Source organism: Polypterus senegalus, chromosome 5 (genome assembly GCF_016835505.1).
Source record: "Polypterus senegalus isolate Bchr_013 chromosome 5, ASM1683550v1, whole genome shotgun sequence".
Taxonomy (NCBI): Eukaryota; Metazoa; Chordata; class Cladistia; order Polypteriformes; family Polypteridae; genus Polypterus; species Polypterus senegalus.
Window position 1 is genome coordinate 152,121,741 of NC_053158.1, and position 19,458 is coordinate 152,141,198.

The window sequence follows — 19,458 nt, forward strand, 5'->3', positions numbered from 1 at the left end:
GTTTCAATAATTGTATTTCATCTCAAAATAATTTTAAATCTAATTTTCCTGATAAGAATTGCAGTGCATTTACAGTATACCCAGTACAAGGGGGCACATTTTTATACTATTTTATATACCTGTAGTGACCTCTTAATTATGTTTTGTTTATTTGGTTCTGATAAAAGTACAGGAAAAAAAATCTGCCTTCTGTCACACGTCTCTCACTCCTTTTCTGTCTCTCTAGCAGTTTCACTCTGTTGGACATATTCATTGTTAACATTTGTGATACACTATCTATTTGAATCCCTTTTTAAATGCATGTAGTAATAAAATGCATTGCATTTTTAATTCAGAGAGATGTGCATTGCAAACAATACTGCTGCTGAAAATCTTACAGCAAATATGTGTAAATGACAAAGAAAGTGACACTCCAACTTAATAAAGGACAATTTAAACAGAAAAATAATATTTGTATGACACTATTTCTGACCATCCTGCAGTAATGTCCTGTCAGGCCTATTCAACATTAATGTTTATGATAACTGAATAAATGAAAATTTAAAATGAAAAATATCTGTAATTAAAAAGAATGATAGACAGAGCAATAAATACAATCAAGTTCATTAACAAAAATCTAGTGATTTTACCTTTTTAATGTAGCAAAAACAGAGCAGTAATAACTTGTGTAAATTACCGTATATACTCGAAAAATTGAATATAAAATCAGACCCCGACTTATATGCCCATTCAAAAATGTGACACTTACATTTTTTTTTTATTACATCCTCTTGCCTACTTCAATCTTGCATCAGTTTCTCAAACACATCGAATTTTGTTGCAGTAGCACAGTTACCAATTTCTTTCACTTCGGAATAATTTGGATATTAATGTGTGGTCACGTAGGCACAAGAGAGAGAGAGAGAGAGAGGTTAGGAGCACATGCTCCGCGGTTACTCTCTCAGGTGGGCGTTAGCATATCATAATCTCTTGGACCAACAGTGAGTTTTTCACATTCGACTTATACAACCAACATTATAAAATACCAGAAATTATACGGTAAAATCAAGCCCTGACTTATCTGCAGGAGAACTTATCCACGAGTATATACGGTAAATTAACAAATATAAAGTGGCTGACCTGGCCTCCCAGAGCCTGAGTGCTGCAATTACACGAGGAGACTAGAAAGGACTTCGGTTGGCCACAACTCTTCTCTGTAGCATTAGCTGGCTTTTACTCATTGAGCTTCCACTACCTTCGTTTCTTGATGTTTGTACATCGGAGTCTTTTATTCCTTTTGTGATATGCTTGTTTCTTTAGAGACATTTAATTTAGAAATTGTGATACTTTTCCGGGAGTAATATCATTATAGAACAGGTGAACAACATGAAGAGAAAGAAAGAAAGAAAGAAAGAAAGAAAGAAAAGAAAGAAAGAAAGAAAGAAAGAAAGAAAGAAAGAATTTGAATATTTGTTATGTAAGAAAAAGAATCTGAGAAGATATTTGTTTTAAATAAACATTTTAATTAACCCAGGATGTGTGTCTGTGTGATTGCGTCTTGGCTTTGGGGCTCTGAGATGATGCAGAAACGTGCAACAACAAAATAATATACAGTAGAACAACTTATGATACTCAAACTATTAAACAGAGAAACAAAAATGAAATAAACATATACTGTAATCTTCCAAATTACATATAAATGCATAAATAAGGAATGATTTGAGTATGAATCTGTCTTTAAATCACTGTGCCTGTATGTTTTCTAGCATTACTAAAAAAAAACGATAAATAAATATAAACATTAAAGAAACAGAACTGCAGAGATTCAAGTAAGATAATATGAACCCTGAAGCTACAGAAATTTGGTGAATTGGGGGTGCACCACAATGGCCACTGCGAGTAGACTAGCAAACAGGATACATATCCTGCACCTAAAGAAAACAGTACTAAGAATGTGTGATAACATTTCTTGCTTTTAGTTTTATGGCTGGGTGGGAGAGGGTGGAAGTGGGTTGGGTTACTAAGTATGCTTTGTCCCTTTATTGATATATCCTGTCAATTTGTCTTTGCATAATAAAAAGCTGATCACCAAAAAAAAACATAGAAAGTATTTTTTTCTTAAATCTTTTTCTTAATTCCTTTTGCTGCTATACCATTTATATATTTTTTAATTTATAAACTCTGCTTCACTTTAGAACACAAGTTCATATGGTAAATGAATGTGTACCCCAATTGTGAAGAAATAACTTTGGCCCGAAAATGATCAAACAAAATCCGCACGGCAAATGTGCCACTCTATTATAATTATTATTAGTTTTAAAAATCTAAAACCGAGCATCACGATGGATCCTTAGTTATTTTTAAATCAAAACAAATATGTTTCTATTACATAAGGAAGAACAGGTGGAGCAGGAAAGTGGCAAACTTGGCATAAAATGAATGATATGAAGAAAGATATGAAATTATACTGAAGTGTATTTCTTCTAATCAATCCATCTGATTTTTGCTCTCACTCCAGTATTAAATCAACAAATAATATCATTACAGAACAAGTGAACAACATGAAGATTAGAAAGAAAGAAAGAAAGAAAGAAAGAAAGGATACAATGACATACATTCAAATGATGGATCCAGGAAGTTCAGACATAAATTATTTATTTGCTTTAGTTTTGCAGCATTCACTGTGCCATGCAGGTACATCAAAGACTAGGCAGTATATGCTGCAGTTTTTCTTGTGCACTAATTACTGTTTAGTGGGTTCTTTTCTAGATTGTGCAACTCTTTGTCTCTTTGTTTTTGTGGGATTTTCCTCTATCATCAACAAATGCCTGCATATTTCTTTCAAATATGTCAAACTACAATAAAATCAGAAAATATTAAAACATTATGATTGCATACAAAATGTTAAGGTAATCTATATTTCTAAATATAACATCAGAAAAATTATAAAAAAAAACTGTCAGTACTTACTGTCAATAGGATTCGTCATGGGGTATGACTGAGTGTAGTTGTCCACACAGCGCAGTAACTGAGGGCTAATGGAGGCGCAGTAACTCTCTACAGCCTTAATTTGTGAAGGGCTAGGTGAAGAGTCTGTGCGAAATATGGCTTGGCAGTATTCCCGACAGTTTGTGTGCCGTCCTGCATAACTACAGCAGACAGATCCCACTACAATAAATAAAAACAGAAACTCATTCAAAGCAACTGAAACTGCACAGCTGAATCCATTTATGACAGTTAGAATCATTTTTAATCATTTTTAGCATTTTAAGGGTTCAACTTGTGATAAGAGTCCATGGGAAATAAAACAATGTACTATAATAGCAGAAAACACAATACATTTCAAATGCATAGATAGATAGATAGATAGATAGATAGATAGATAGATAGATAGATAGATAGATTTTTATACAATCGTGTTTTTATGGAAAATGATTCAATAACGGGTATCAAGGAGCTCTTGACAAACATATACTGTAGTAATGTTTTAGCTTGAAATGGCTGGTGGGGCCTTTCAAGAATAATCTTATATGTGCACAGACCTCTCTGATATAAACATTATCCTGACTACTCTACAGTATCTACCATATAATACCCTTTTTTGCTAATGACCAGTGAAATATGCAAGTTCACACACCTAATGAATTCATTTCAAGATTAAATTGCAGTATTAGTGCAGTTTAATAAGGCTGTCAGATTGAACCATTCAAATATAAATCAAATTTATTTAAAATTTATTTAAAAAGGCCTTGTTTGGAGGCAAAACCTAATGTTCAATTGTCAAAGAACAGTTGTTGCTTTACCCACACTAGTTTTGGCATCCTATTACTCTAGATGTGAAATGCAAAGCTGTATTTCTCTGATATGTTTTTGCATTTCACTTCCTACAATCAACTTTTTCCTCAATTTTGAATGGTTATCTTAATTTGTTAAACTTATAGCCAGACCCATTCGCCACATAGTTTTTTTTTTTAATCCAATTACTCTGGAATTTGATCTACAAGTGTACTTGTAGCAGTTTTTCTAAAAGCTTTTCATGTGCCCAAAAAGTATAGTTTTGCATCTGATTTGTTCCCATTTACTACCTGAGATCCGGGTGCGTACACCTGATGAGCCCCAATTAGGCTGAAACACGTGCCGTGTACTCTTTGCATTGTTTGGCAGGTACTGTACATCATGTCTATGATCTGCTTCTCACAGCTGCGAATGTGTACGTGGCAGATGTCTGCCGACTGGCTGACTAATCACAGTATATATACTGTATATAATGTATGTATTTGGTGTATTTATGGAAGTTGTACAACACTTTGGTCAACTTCTGTTGTTTTTATACGAGTTCTATAAATAAAACTTGGCTTAACTTGATACTGTCTTTTTCTGAAAATGTCTAATTGATGTCTACTCAGAAATTAGTCTTTACTGGAATATAACATGTACTGCATTTTACAAAACTCAAGGTTGATTGCTTTATGAAAAAAATAACACTAAATCTCAACGATGAAATGATGATGCATTGATAGCAAAGAGTTGTTATAGTAAAGAACATACTGTTTAAATAATTGGTGCTATGGATGTGTGGTTGTGTCATTTCACACAGTTCTACCTGCTGTGGTCATGTCCCTATGCTACTTTTATAAATCCGTAAAAAGGTTTATAACTTGTGAAGATGCAAATGAAATCGTAACTTTATCATATTTTATGTTTAAACTAAAATATGTTTATTTTGCCTCGATTCAACATACATTATCTCAATATTTCCTACAAAAAAACAAACTCTTACATGTCACACTCCAAAAACGAAAAATGTCTTTAGACTATCAGGTATGACTGTTACTAAAAGGTTCTTGTTGTTTGTTTTGTTAGTGCATTATTTATGTATTTGTCTGTACTCATATTATTGAATGCTAATATTTTAGCAGCAAAACATTTATTGTGACACTCAAAAAGCTGTTTAAATAAATGTGAACTGAACAGGCATCTCCATTTTTGCAGGACGTTATCACCTTTATATTGCTCTGCAGATCGAATCTGTTAACCACATCTGCAGGTTTGTATGACAGCTGTAACTGTTCACCAAATAGTGCACATTTCAGGGGAGATATTGAAAATCTAATAAGTCAAAATAAATCAATTCATGAAGTTTAACAATGTTGTTCATTATTAGAGATAAAGTGTAAAATATTAAAATGTACTCACTCTCATTCCTGTTGATACAATTGTAGAGAGCAGTCTGTGAAAAAAGTAAAACATATGTTTATTTTCTCTGATCAGAATCCATTGATCTACAGTAATAGAATTTAATATTACTCCATATTGTGTTAAAAAGCAATTTACAATTTATCAAGTGAAAGAAAACACAGTAAATGAATTATAACACAAGAGCACCAAAGTTGTGGAGTACACACAGGTAGCCTCAAAAAAATTTGCAGTACAGCAGATGTTATGAAGGCAAAAACGAACACATAACAAAACCCAGAAATAAAAATAAAACACATCTTTAAATTGCACAATCCAATTTTCAGTCACGAGGGGCTGGAGTCTGCTCCAGTTAGTGCCTAAGTATGTATAATTAAATATTATTAATGGTTATGACCTGCTGGGCTCCACAAAACACAAAACACAGACTTTTCTCAAAAACAGCCTCAGGATTTCAATGGAGCCTGGAAACTAAAGTCAGATTTACTAAAAACAAAAGTAGGCTTGTGACCTGCACCAACCATAAAGGTATGAAGGCTTAAAAAAATTCAAATAGGAAAGACTAAATGTGAAAAACCTGGCCCAAAGGATACAACCAATGTCTCTTAGTATATGAACATTTAAATAACAAAGAAAATTCAATAAACAATACCAAAATTAAATCACACAGGTATGAATCAAAGGCAAAACTAAAAGAAAACAAAGCAAGTTCGTGATCCAGGAATCGTAGTCGTTAAACATAGCCAAAATTCAGTACTCCAAAACATTATCAAAAAAAATGTTCTTATAATACACTACATTTACTCTGATTTTTCTGTCTCACTTCAAGTTTCTGCCTCAAGACCCCCACATCTTTGAATTATTGATTCCAAGTATAGGAGAGCATATACATCTTCTTCCCTATTATTATCACCTCCACTTTAGTTTCAGAACGTATTTTGAGTTCATGATCTGCTTAGACTTGGACTGCCTATACTGATGCTCTGTGCAAGAGAGGACATAGCCGATTATACTTCCTTAGAAGGCCGGCATCTTTCAACATCTGCAATAATATGCTGCAGATGATCTATCAGATGGTTGTGGCAAGTGCCCTCTTCTATGCGGTGGTATGCTGGGAAGGCAGCATAAAGAAAAGGGATGCCTCACACCTGGACAAACTGGTGAGGAAGGCGGGCTCTATTGTAGGCACGGAGCTGGACAGTTTGACATCTGTGGCAGAGCGACAGGCACTGAGCAAAGTCCTGTCAATAATGGAGAATCCACTGCATCCACTGAACAGTATCATCTCCAGACAGAGGAGCAGCTTCAGCAACAGACTGCTATCACTGTCCTGCTCCACTGACAGACTGAGGAGATTGTTCCTCCCCCACACTATGAGACTTTTCAATTCCACCCGGGGAACGTTAACATTATACAAAGTTATTGTCTGTTATACCTGCATTTTTATCACTCTTTAATGTAATATTTTTTTATCAGTATGCTGCTGCTGGAGTATGTGAATTTCCCCTTGGGATTAATAAAGTATCTATCTATCTATCTATCTATCTATCTATCTATCTATCTATCTATCTATCTATCTATCTATCTATCTATCTATCTATCTATCTATTATTCTCATCTAATACTCCTCTATAGCACATCTGCACTTAATTCCATTTCCCATCCCTCGTATCTTTGCTTAACTCAATATCATCTGCAAAAACATTGACTGAGAGGCTCTTTCTCATTTCTGTCTTATCTCATTTAACATTAGTAAAAGCAAGGAATTCTGCTGGCTCAATTTCATCAATGTCTTTGACAGCTGCTTTGCTTATTTTATACTGAAAATGTAATACTATTTACTATTTTTTGTTTTAAACCTCAACAAGGTGGGTTTACAATAAATACTGGCTTACAGCTCATTACTTAACATCAACGGAATTCACTACCACATTCAATACCATACAGCCTAGACGGCTAGGGGATCAGTGCCAGTTTATGAGAGCGGATTGTATCACAGTGTCCTGAACAATGGAATACCTAACTGGTAGACTACAGATTGAGTTATTTAACATACATCCCATTAAACCCGACTGTAACTCATGCTCAGAATTCTAAAAATTACAGTAAAGCCTGAGTCAGGGTTGGGGTGACATACAATTAACTTCTTTGTAGTGTTAAGCCGAAATAACTCTGAGGACAGTATTCATCTGCCATCTAGTGGATGAAATAGTATCATGCTGCAAAAAAATCCTTAATATTTCTATGCGGTCTGCCACCTTATGCTAAGTCAATGGTAAATAATAAATATTCTTATGTAGTGTGAAACCTTCAACCAAAGTCACAATAACAAACGAAAAGCTGTGAAACAGTTTAAAAAAAAAATGAAACTAAATCATTGATCGAATCAAGTGATAGTGATGATGATGTGAATTGGTCATCAGCTTTTGACACTAATAGTGAAGCGGACACCTGTATAGAAGATTCTGACCTGCAACATTTCGTTGAGGTTTATGATTGGTGTTGGCTCCTCTTTGCCCAATTCCGGATAACCTGGGTCTGAAGATTTATGTTTACCATGATTATTTGGGCTATTTACCATTTGTCGATAATAATTAGGTGGAGAAAATAATTGCTAAAACAAACCGTCACAGTAAAGTATTTGCTTGTCGCAGACAGTCGTGGCAGCCTGTTGCTGCGGATGACATGTGGGTGGTTTTAAGTCTCCTGATACTGCAGGGCAGAGAGGGTAAACCAGTCCAGAGATGGCATTGGTCCACAAACCAGTTGTTGCACACACCCATTTTTAGTGAAGTTATTAGTGAGTGTCATTTAGCACTTATTATGAAATACCTGTATTTTACTAACAACAATGACTATGATGAAGCCAATTACCTAGCACAAAACTACACATACTGTGGGAAATGTATTAGGTGATCGTCCAGAATATGCAGGTGTATGTTCCCAATCATGACATAAGTGCTGATGAAAGTCTCAAGGGAAGACTGATGTGGGTACATTAAATTGCATCCAAATATGCAAATCTGTTATAAAAATCTGCATGCTGAGAAAAGCAAACTCTAGATTCATCCGGAATAAACAAAAAAAACTTACATCTGCTCCAGTACCTATGTGCATTGGTGACTATTTCAAAACATATCACATGAAGCAAATATGCTAAGTATAGCATCAGTATAGCAGTGGACACTAGACATTCAATCCTACTGTGATAATGTTGTCATTTTGGTATTTACATGTTACACATGATAATATCTTTTGTTGTTGAAAAACATTCAACACTTTGGGCTCATTTTTCCAGGGTAAAAATAATTCTAAGAAAGAACGATATATCAGACATGGTCACAAGTAAAGGCTTACACAGGGATCCCATTCTAGATCCCCTTTCTAGTTTACCCCGTACACCTCAAAGCTTTAGAACCAATAATAATCATGTCATCTGCAGAAACTGTCTAATGACACAGCCATTGTCAGTTGTATCAGTGGTGGGTTTGACAATGAATTCAATACACTGTGGAAGGCTTTGTTGTATAATGCAAACTGAACCACATACTGTATAGCTCAACATCAACAGGACAAAGGAAATAATCATAGACTTCAGGACACTCAAGCCAACTCTGCTCCCAGTTCTCACTGCTGGTGAAGATGAGGAGGTGATGAGAACTCGTAAGTACCTCAGTTTGCATATGAGTGTTGCTTCTATTTCCTGAGGATGTTGAGGTCTTTTGGCGTGGCAGTCCACTCTTATATGTTTTCTACCAGTCTATAGTGGCCAGTGTAACTTTCTTTCCAGTAGTTTGCTGGGGAAATGGCATTACTGCAGGTGTTGCCAACAGGCTAAACAAAACGCTGGTTCAGTCTTGGGCATCAGTCACTGCAGGAAGTGGTAGAACTGAGGTCACTCAGTAAGCAAATGACTATCCTGGACAATGGATGTCATCCTTTGCATGAGGTCTTGGCTAAACAGAGAAGCAGATTTAGTAACAGACTGTGAGAACTGCATTGCTCCACAGAGGCCTATGTGATGTCCTTTGTACCATCAGCCATCAGGCACTAAAATGTGTCACCCCTTAGGCTGGGGTGGTATTGCTACCCGTGCACTGGAAGGTACTGAGATGACATTTTAAAAGATAATGAGACTGTGTCCAATATAATGTGCCAATGACTGACATCCTGTTCTATGAAACTGTAACTTATAAATATGTGCGATTTTAATCTAATCACTTTACAATTAATGAATGCCTACACTTTATTAATATAGTTACCTCTTAGTATAAAGTATGTGTTTTTGTATTCATTTAACATATTATTATAATTCTTGTTAAATGTATGTTTGTGCCTTTTTATGTGTCCTGCTGTAACCCAGCAATTTAATAGTTACTGTCCACTAAATGTGTATTTCATGTTTAAATCCATAAAAGTTGCTTTCTTTCTGAGTATGTGTAATTTATACAATTTGATATAAATATGAATACATTGCTGACTGAAAACCAGGAATACATTCACAACAACCAAATAAGATTTGACCTGACCCTATAAACAACAGTCATAAGGCCATCACTCTAAAGAAATGAGTAAACAGTTCCGCGACTACAGATTTGTGAACCTCTAGCCCTAGCTGCCAGTACTTAGGTTACAGGACGTAAAATGAAAAACATAAGGGGCGAAAATGTTGTGAACTTTCAGCAGATTCAGTAAATGGAACAGCTACAAAGAAAAGTGCCATTGAACTATTTTCTTTTCCTATGTTTAGACAGCAAAGATCAAATAAGACCTATCCCAGTTATCCCAGCCCTCTACAAATACACACAAAGACATAACGCTCCAGCTCTGCAAAGACAGAAGAACTGATGGTGCCAGCCAGGGGTCACTTGGAAACATAGCCAAGCTCAAAGCTAAGCACAGAACTGTTTATTTTAGCTCATTTTACTTAAACCTAGCAAATGCATGATATAATGCACATACCCACACACATGCACGGAAAAGAATTTGAAACATTTGTCTTGTCAATATGAGCTGTTTGTTTGCTGTCTCCCTGACTGATGGAAAACCTAACCCTTTTAACTATATTTAAAAAAGGAATATAAACATATACAGTATGTTAGAGATACACTCTTCCCTATGGTGAGCTCAAACAAGTTGTCCACTTTATGAATTCGGAATAAGAAATGTCCATAAGCAAAATCCAGATGGCTAAAATCAAAAACTGCAATGGAAATGAATGGAATACTTTTATGAGACATTAATCATGTAGGAAAGTGTAACATAAAAAAAAACAAAAAAAGAAGTCAAATGCGGTGATAATTTTGCATATGTTACTATTCCATTTTCTGCGCACAGTTACTTTTTCAGCTTTCAGCACCTACTTGCTCATATAATACTAATACTAAATCATGGAATTTTTTAACATACTCACTAATACCGCTATTTCCATAATCACCAGGAACCACCATTAAACAGATGAATCAAAAAAGGTACTTTAAATGCCAAATTGTATGCATGTTTATTTTAAAATCAAGAATTGTAAATGATGTCTTACTTGTATACTGAATACATCTAGTGTAAGTGATGAAAATCTGCATACTTATCCACATAATAGAGACAGAAAAAAATACCACAGTGCTAATGGTGCAAATTATTGCTTTTCACTCTCTAGACTGAAATTTTATTTCCTCTTGCTATTGATTTTTCACTGTGCAGAACATCCATTTCTTCCAGCTTCTATGAATCAAAGTTTGCAAGTTGCAGAAGACATCTGACAAATGTTATTGTTTTGAACATTTTCTGCCAATTGGACAATTTCAGTGACTTTTTTGTGCTTTCTTATTATCAGTATGTTTTGTTTATTTTTATCATTATGTCGTAAAGTCATTTCAATGGCATTTTGTTTACCGATGTGTTTGTGATCTACACCTCTTGGGAATGCTTTCTTCTGGCTGTAGCTATATTGACAATGATGCCCGGTAGGCCTGACCATACATCGACGTGACATACAGCATCATTGTGTTCACATTGTTTAAGATGAAAGTATCCAATAATTTGGAAATCATGACTAGTCAAACTGTGATAGTGTATGTGTGCTCGTTATAGTTTGGGAAAGGTGATTTAGTTAGTTCAGGACTTCTACAAGTACCCTTCATCTTTTGACCTTCAGTTTTTAGTAGTGATTCTCTGATTGATCGACTGCCGATCGAAATCGATTGATTTTCACCAAAAAAATACTCGATTGGTGATTAGTAAAAAGGCTGATCACAAAAACTGCTGTTTTCAGCTCCTGCTTTTCTAAGCTTTATGGTAATTTAGTTGTAGTGCTCCTTTACTCAGGGTATTACTGTATTTCAGACAGTGCATATTTTTTTTCATTTGCAGAGAACCTCCAGCAGTGTAAACAAAGAGCAGTGAGTGGTAGCTTGTTTTATCAGTGAACGAGAGGCTGTTGGTATATTAGCCTTTACATTAAAGAAAGTGGAGTAATAAACTGAAAAACGCCATCTTGCGCAACTAGACAAATGGCAAGAAAAGCTGCTTTAATGAACTCAGATGTTTATTTTGTCCTTTAAATTAAAATAGACACTGCTTGGGTTTGGGCAGTGTGCTTGCTTAAAATGCCGCAGCATACACTTTTAATTGGAAAAAGAAAAGATAAAGATGAATTTGAAAATACTGCTTAGTAAACAATAGGCTTCTTTTAAAGATTTGCACTGCATTTATTATTTGTTGCTGTGCGTCATGTAGTTTTGGTAGGAATCAAGAACTACATAATTAAAATGGTAATCAATATTTTATAATTACACCTCAAGAATTACAAATGTCTAGTTAATACACTGAAGAAAAAAAATACACCTGTGATTGTGTGAGAATATATATACTGTATATATATATATATATATATTTGTTGCTGTCAGAGAAATGGTGAAAACTACTGTTTTTAATTAACCCTTGATTCAGATAGGTACATTTAATTCTAATTACATGATCATTCAGGATGCTATATTTGTATCAGTACATGTGTGCAATGTTTTTAGAAATACCCAAACATAAATGGACTACAAAAAAGACAAATGTTCTTAACATTGCAGCCAAAGAAGTCAAGGTTATACAAGAATACACGACTACCACTAACAACAATAAGATATGCACACCACTGACAGTCTTCTGATGACAGAACACATTCACGCCTTCATAAACACAGAATGGGTTATGTAAAGTTTGTTTTCATATACATGTCAGCAAAATCCAAGATGAAAAACTCTCCTATTAAACACAGAGCTGGGCATAATAAACCGAAATGGAACATAATACTGTACAGAGCAGGCAACTTAGCCCAACAAAGCTTGCCAGTCCTATTTCCTAATTCCTCCAAAATAACATCTAGTCGAGTTTTGAAGGTCCCAAAAATCCTACTGTCTGCCACACTACTTGGTAACACATTCCATGTGTCTACAGTATGTACCTCTGTGCCAGAAACAACTTAACATTTGTGTGAAATTTACCCTTAACAAGTTTCCAACTGTGCCCCCATGTTTTTGTTATAAAATAATAGTTTTGATCCACTGTACTGATTACTTTTTTATTCTATTTTTTTTTATTATTTTTATTAATTTTATTACAATCCATACAAATCAATAAGGTTTTACAAAAAGAAAAACTGAGTTAAGAACAGATCGATCCACACCCCTGAGAGAGAGCAAGCCAAACGGCGTAAAATGTAAGGCTTGTAAACATACCTAAATTAATAAATTCTCTGTGCTTTATAAACTTATTTTAAAATATTACTGATTAGATCCTGCCATGTTTTGAAAAAAGTCTGTACAGATCCTCTAACTGAGTATTTGATTTTTTCCAATTTCAAATAGTATAACACATCAGTTTCCCACTGACTTAAAAGAGGAGAGTTTGGGTTCTTCCAGTTTATCAGAATAAGTCTGCATGCCAAGAGTGTAGTGAATGCAATCACAATTTGTTTGTCTTTCTCCACTTTAAGCCCCTCTGGAAGAACCCCAAACACAGCTGTTAATGGGTTAGGAGGGATTGTGAGTCCAAGGCTGTCTGAGAGGTAATTAAAATTTTTGTCCAGAATAATGTTAATTTGGTGCAGGCCCAGAACATGTGACCCAGTGAGGCTGGGGCTTGGTTGCAGCGTTCGCAGGTTGGATCATGCCCTGGAAACATTTTGGAGAGTTTTAGCCGAGACACATGTGCTCGATATATAATTTAATATAATAGATTTGTATAATTGTATGCTTTGCGCATATGGAGCTCAAGTGAATTCTCTGCATTGCTACTTTCCACTCCTTTTCTGATATATTACTTGAGAGATCTTTTTCCCAGTGTCCTCTTGGATCTTTGAAGGGAAGGGATTGTAAAATGATTTTATATATTGTAGAGATGGAGTCTAATTTCTTGAGATTGAGCAATATTTTTTCCAGCATGGATAAGGGTGCAAGATGAGGAAAATCTGGAAGGTTCTGTTTAACAAAGTTCCTGATTTGAAGATAGTGAAAGAAATGTGTAGCTGGAATGTTAAATTTGGAATGTAATTGTTCATAGGATGCAAAGACATTGTCTATATAAAGATCCCTAAGCAAGTTAATTCCAAATTTTTTCCAGATATTAAAAACTGCATATGTTTGTGAAGGTTGAAAGAGGTGGTTCTCTTGCAGAACTGCCACAGATAGAAGCTTCTCCGTCTTAAAATGCTTTCTACATTGGTTCCAGATTTTAAGTGAGTGGAGCGCAATTGGGTTATTAGTGTATTGCCGATAACGTGTGTTTATTGGAGCGCAGAGCAGGGAATACAAAGAAGTACTGCAGGATTTTACTTCTATTGTGGTCCAAGCCTGTGTATGTTCTTCTATTTGTGTCCAGGTTCTTATCGCCTGTATATTTGCCGCCCAGTAATAAAACTGGAAGTTAGGTAGAGCCATGCCGCCTTCTGCCTTTTGTCTTTGTAGGGTCGCTCTTTTGATGCGTGGATGTATTGAATTCCAAATAAATGAGGTTATTGTTGAATCTAATTGCTTAAAGAATGATTTATTAATGTATATTGGGATGTTTTGAAATAAAAAAAGGAGCTTAGGAAGAATATTCATCTTAACAGTGTTAATTCTTCCAGCTAGAGTGAGATGAAGAGTTGACCATCTATGCTTTCATTCTTTTAAACACTTTAATCATGTAACTTCTTAATCTCCTTTTGCTTAAATTGGAAAGGTTCAACTGCTTCAGTCTTTCCACTGTCGCGCACGAGCGCATCGGGAGCAGTTGAAGGACCTGACGCACAGTGCGATGAGACCCGTCAGGGGATGAAGACAGCGTACTAACCTCTCTCTCCCTTTTTCCTCAGAAAAGACGAAGCAATGCCGCCGTAACACCGCCCGGAGTAAACAACAGTCTCCACTTCCGGGTTCCTTTCTTCCCTCTGGTCCCCCAAAGATGACGTCACACTCTCATCCACCATCACGCCTTCCCAGCAACCATCACGTCTGATTTCCGGTCCACCCCTTTATATTGTCCCTCTAAATCCACCATCTTTGTCTTTTGAGTTCATACAAGTTTGTTTTGTTTGAGAAGAAGACATATTCTACTATTTTGTTACAGTATATGGGGCATAAAAACCTCAAACCTTGATGCGATTCTGTCTTTTCTTTTACACCGCATAACTCTGCAGTCCCGGATTCTGCCTAGTTGCTCTTCTCTGCACATTTTTTTAGCACTGCTATATATTTTTTTGTAGCCTGGAGACCAAAACTGCACAAAATACTCCAGATGAGGCCTCAATAGTGCATTATAAAGCTTAAGCATAACCTTCTTGACTTCTACTGTATAACCTAACATTTTGTTAGCCTTCCTAATGACTTCTGAGCACTGTCTGGCAGTTGATAGTGTCAAGTCCACTATGACTCTTAAAATCATCTCATAAGGTGTACTCTCAATTTTCAGACCTCCCATTGTGTATACCAACCTAACTTTTTTTACTTCAGATGTGTAATACTTTATATTTACTGACATTAAATTTCATCTACCATAAATCTTGCGTGGAGTGGTGGCTCTGAGGCTAAGGATCTGCGCTGGTATCCCAAAGGTTGCTGGTTTGAATCCCCGTCACTTCCAAAAGAGATCCTACTCTGCTTGGACCGTGAGCAAGGCCCTTAATCTTCAATTACTCCAGGGTGCTATACAATGGCTGACCCTATGCTCTGACCTGAAGGGGTATATGAAAACCAAGTAATTTCCTTCAGGATTAATAAAGTGTAAAAAAAAAAAATCTGTCCAAGTCCCCCTGTAAAGATTCAACTAATCCAAGATGATCTGCCAGTCTGTAGCATCTGCAAGCTTGTTATTTGTATTCCTATCCAAATCATTTACATGTGTCTGAGCCAATTCTGCATTCATCTATAAACATCATCCTGAAATCCCACTTCTTTTAGTTTGATGCCCAACCTCTCATGTGACACCTTATCAAATGCTTTCTGAAAATCAAGATAAATAATATCATATGCTACACTTTAATCATATGGTTTTGTTGCTTCTTCATAGAATTCCAGCATGTTAGCAAAACACAACCTTCCTCTTTTGCAATTATACTGACTGTTCACTAAAACTCCTGTTCTTACCATGTGCTGCTCAATCCTTTCCTTAACAAATCCTTCCATTAACTTACCTGTGATGCACGTTAAGCTTACTGGCCTATAGTTAATTGGATCTGCGCAATCACCCCTTTTATATACTTGGGTAATTTTTGCCATTCTAGAATCACCAATTAACTTAGCATACACATCTATGGGGATGCAGAAGGCAATTCCACACAAACATAAAAAGACCACAAAAAGAAGAATTGGGTGAGGGATTCCAACAAAATATGTTGGATCCATGATACAGCAGCACTAACCACTGTGCCATCCTAAAATTCAAATATGTGCTGAAATGTATATCTTAAATAATTAACTATTTTAAAAAAGGGAATGTAACTAAAATAATCAGATGTACAGTACTGTATGATAAAACATTATGTAACTTAAGCACTAAACCTAAGTAAGTAATTAGCATAAATGATAAAATATTCTACAAAACAACACATATATGAAATCATGTCTGCACCCTCTATATTAAAATATTCTAAGTAATGGAGCACATAAACTAAATTTAAGTACATACCAAATCAAAAAAAAAATCTAAAAACTAGGGCAATAAAATCAATGTTTGCATATGTCAATGTTTTCCAGTGTTGATTCCTATACAGTCACACATAAAGAGTGCCATGCCAGCTGAGACTTTAGAGAAAAAATGTAACTAGCTTCACTGGGACATTTGCACTGTTTTTAATTATCTGCTAATCAACGACAACAGCTGAGGTCACACTCGGCAAAGAGACAGAGTGCTATGACACTATCTGGGAAGAGAAGCAATGCCTGCTATTTGTGAGACAAGAAAGGAGAGGGAGTTCTCCAAAGACCATAACTAATCTGCTCTGCTGTATGAGACATCAGACATCGAGGCCAATGACCAGATAATACATGTTGGAGAAAAAAGCTGCTCCCTATCGCTCTCCAATTTGCTGTGATTATTTTATCCTAGCAAGGAAAGCCCAATGCATTTTATTTCTCTTTTTCCACAGCATAGGCCTCGTAAAACAAAGTGTGGGATGTAGAAATATGTAAATGACAAAACTAAATTAGGCAATTTTTTGGAGTAAATTTTGCAAGCAAAATAAAATGTGTACTTGTCACAAAAATCTACAATCACAATTGTGTGAAAAAGTGTTTACTTGGTCACTGTAAATCTTTCACTGGATTTAAAGAAATATACAGTAATGAAAGTGATGAAGGAGGTTGTAATGTTAGGTGTCAAACCTCAATCGAGAAGTCTAAGAAGTCCAAAAGCAGGTGTGGCGTGGCACTGAAAATAACAATCACAGACGGAAATGTCTGACTTAGAACATAAGAAATTTATAAATTCATCATGTGTTATGATTATTCATATACATTAAGTGTTATGGCAGGTTTTTTTCTAAGAAACGTGGAAATGTCAGTTTCACATCTCCTGAGTGCTTCCTCAAACTTAAAAAGAGAGCCGGAGTTTATATACTGTTATACTGCTTCCCCACAATTCTCTAAAGACTATTAAGCAACTAAATTAAACGTTTTAATCCATACACTTATAACTCCCAGATAAAGTGACTGATGTTGACTAAAGATGATCAAATTCTAATAAACAACAAAAAAATGAGATAAAGAGGCGGCCCCTTTACCTGTTCCTCTTATGTGGAAAATGCCAAGCACCGCTCTCAAATACAAATGCAGTTTCCCTCTGACACACTGTGTCTCGGCTGAGGAATCACTCAGGCTGTCAGCCCATCTCTAAATGAATTTGGCTCATAAAACTATTTGTCTTTGCTGAAGAATCACTCAGGTTGTCGTTCTCCTTCCCAGTCCCCATCCATCCAGAGATGGAAAGGCTGTGACGGAAACCCAGGTCACTGGATTTAGAAGCAATGAGGCCTATCGCTCAGCTAAGTAGTGAACTCCGTTTAGCCAATCTGGCTGTTAATGGACAGGCTTATAGTCCTGCAGTAAAAGTCTCTCTCTAAGCTTTGGTAATCATGCACAGTGGTTATGCTTGGCTAAGGAGGAGTGTTGTGAAAAGCACTGGTCAGCTACGCACACTAACACTGTCATTTAATCAGGTTCTCCCTTGACCAGTATACTGTCAGGAATGCATTACTCACTTACTACTAATGTTTGCTCATGTTTATTACACCTATGTTACAGTCATAACCTTTTATACATTTTTTCTGTGTTCTGCATGTTTTTTGTTCATTTACCATTATAGCAGGGTTTTAAAACAGGCAAAATTCAAATCTTCTCTGTAAATATTTTTCAGATTCATTTTCCAATGTGTTAACATTTTCATCACATCTTTCGAAACTTTTTATGGACACCGTCATATGTTGTGCTGGTTGCTTTGGTAACTAGCTCAGGCAGCACAACATGTTATGTCATTAATGTGATCTCATAACGGTCAGTTCCAAGGATCTCTAGGTTATGATTGGATTGAAAGCAAAAGATTGCTCATTTGGTGTGTGCTTAGGAGTGAATTCAGTTTATTTTGAACATTTTGCAATAGTTTTGCAATGAAAATTCTAGGTTACGATTTGTGTTTTTATGAAAGACTGCACAGATTACATTTCAATCTTGTGGTCCTTTTAAAAATAAAAAGAAATCTGCTTTCTCTCTAGCATAGGCAGAATAGTCTTTTTTGATTACTTGCATCTTTAACATTTTGGTAACATCATATAATCAACATTTTGTGTACTTGCTTATCATTATCACTTCCTGTGACAGTCCAGGTTTGGCTCCAGGCTCCCTTGTCGCTTCTGGGAGCCTCTTCAAACTGTAAACGTTGATAATCATGTACTGATATGAGCTGGGCAAATGAGGACACATACATTTAGCAAGGAGTTATTGCAGAAAGTCTTGGTGCTTTTATTAGAACCAAAAAAAAAAAAAGTGCAGTGCATACAACTCTTCATCAAATCAATAAATAATCCAACAAAACCAAAGTGTCCAGTGGAAGTTAAATGTCATTAAATAATTCCATGAAATATGAGGTTTAAAAAAAATCACAGGCAGGAAGCAGTTCTATAAAAACTCATGAGCCCTGAGTGCATCCACCTTAAAACAGATGTCTCCTCCGCCAACCCCAAGAGGATCCTGTAGCCTGAGGAGACACCCTTTGACTGGCTTGGACCCCTGCTGCTGTCACAGTTTCCCAGAAGCGTGTCACACCAAGCCTCACTCCTCCGACTCCCGCTGCCATTCCTCAGCCTTGCGAGGGAGCCTTCGTGGAGCAGTTGGCCTCTCCTGCTCCCCAGATTGCTCAGCAGGAGCAACCCTCAGGCCCCTCTTGAGCAGCAACAACACGCTCCTCTCCTGAGACTCTTCCTTGCTGACTGCCTCCATTCTCTTGCACTGGCTCTCTCTTCCCGGTCCTGCCTTCTTTCTCCCTTCTTTAACCTCTGTGTCTCCTTTTCTTTCTTTTGCTCCTCTTATATGGCCTTTTTGGGCACAGGTATGATATGCTCCTACCTCTGAGGTGTGAATGAGGCACCTGACTAATCCATTCACCTTTGCGCAATCAGCCAAGCACTCCAATTATCCCAGGAGTGAAGCACAGTCACTCTTGCCAAAGCTGATCTGATGATCCATCCCACACACAAGGCAGTAAGCCCCTTCACACCCGCACCAAAGACCATTTGATAAGCTAGGTGAACTTCCTGTCCTGCACAGA

General features: G+C 36.2%; 1 protein-coding gene across 1 annotated transcript in view; it reads right to left on the minus strand.

Moving 5' to 3' along the window:
* Nucleotides 1–19,458, minus strand: part of reck (reversion-inducing-cysteine-rich protein with kazal motifs) — a 253,720-nt gene that overhangs the window by 104,099 nt on the left and 130,163 nt on the right. The window contains exons 7-8 of the mRNA XM_039753505.1: nt 5,176–5,209; nt 2,950–3,147 (exon numbers count right to left, since the gene is read on the minus strand). Of these exons, the coding sequence (XP_039609439.1) occupies nt 2,950–3,147; nt 5,176–5,209 (232 nt within the window). The remainder of the gene's footprint in view (nt 1–2,949; nt 3,148–5,175; nt 5,210–19,458) is intronic.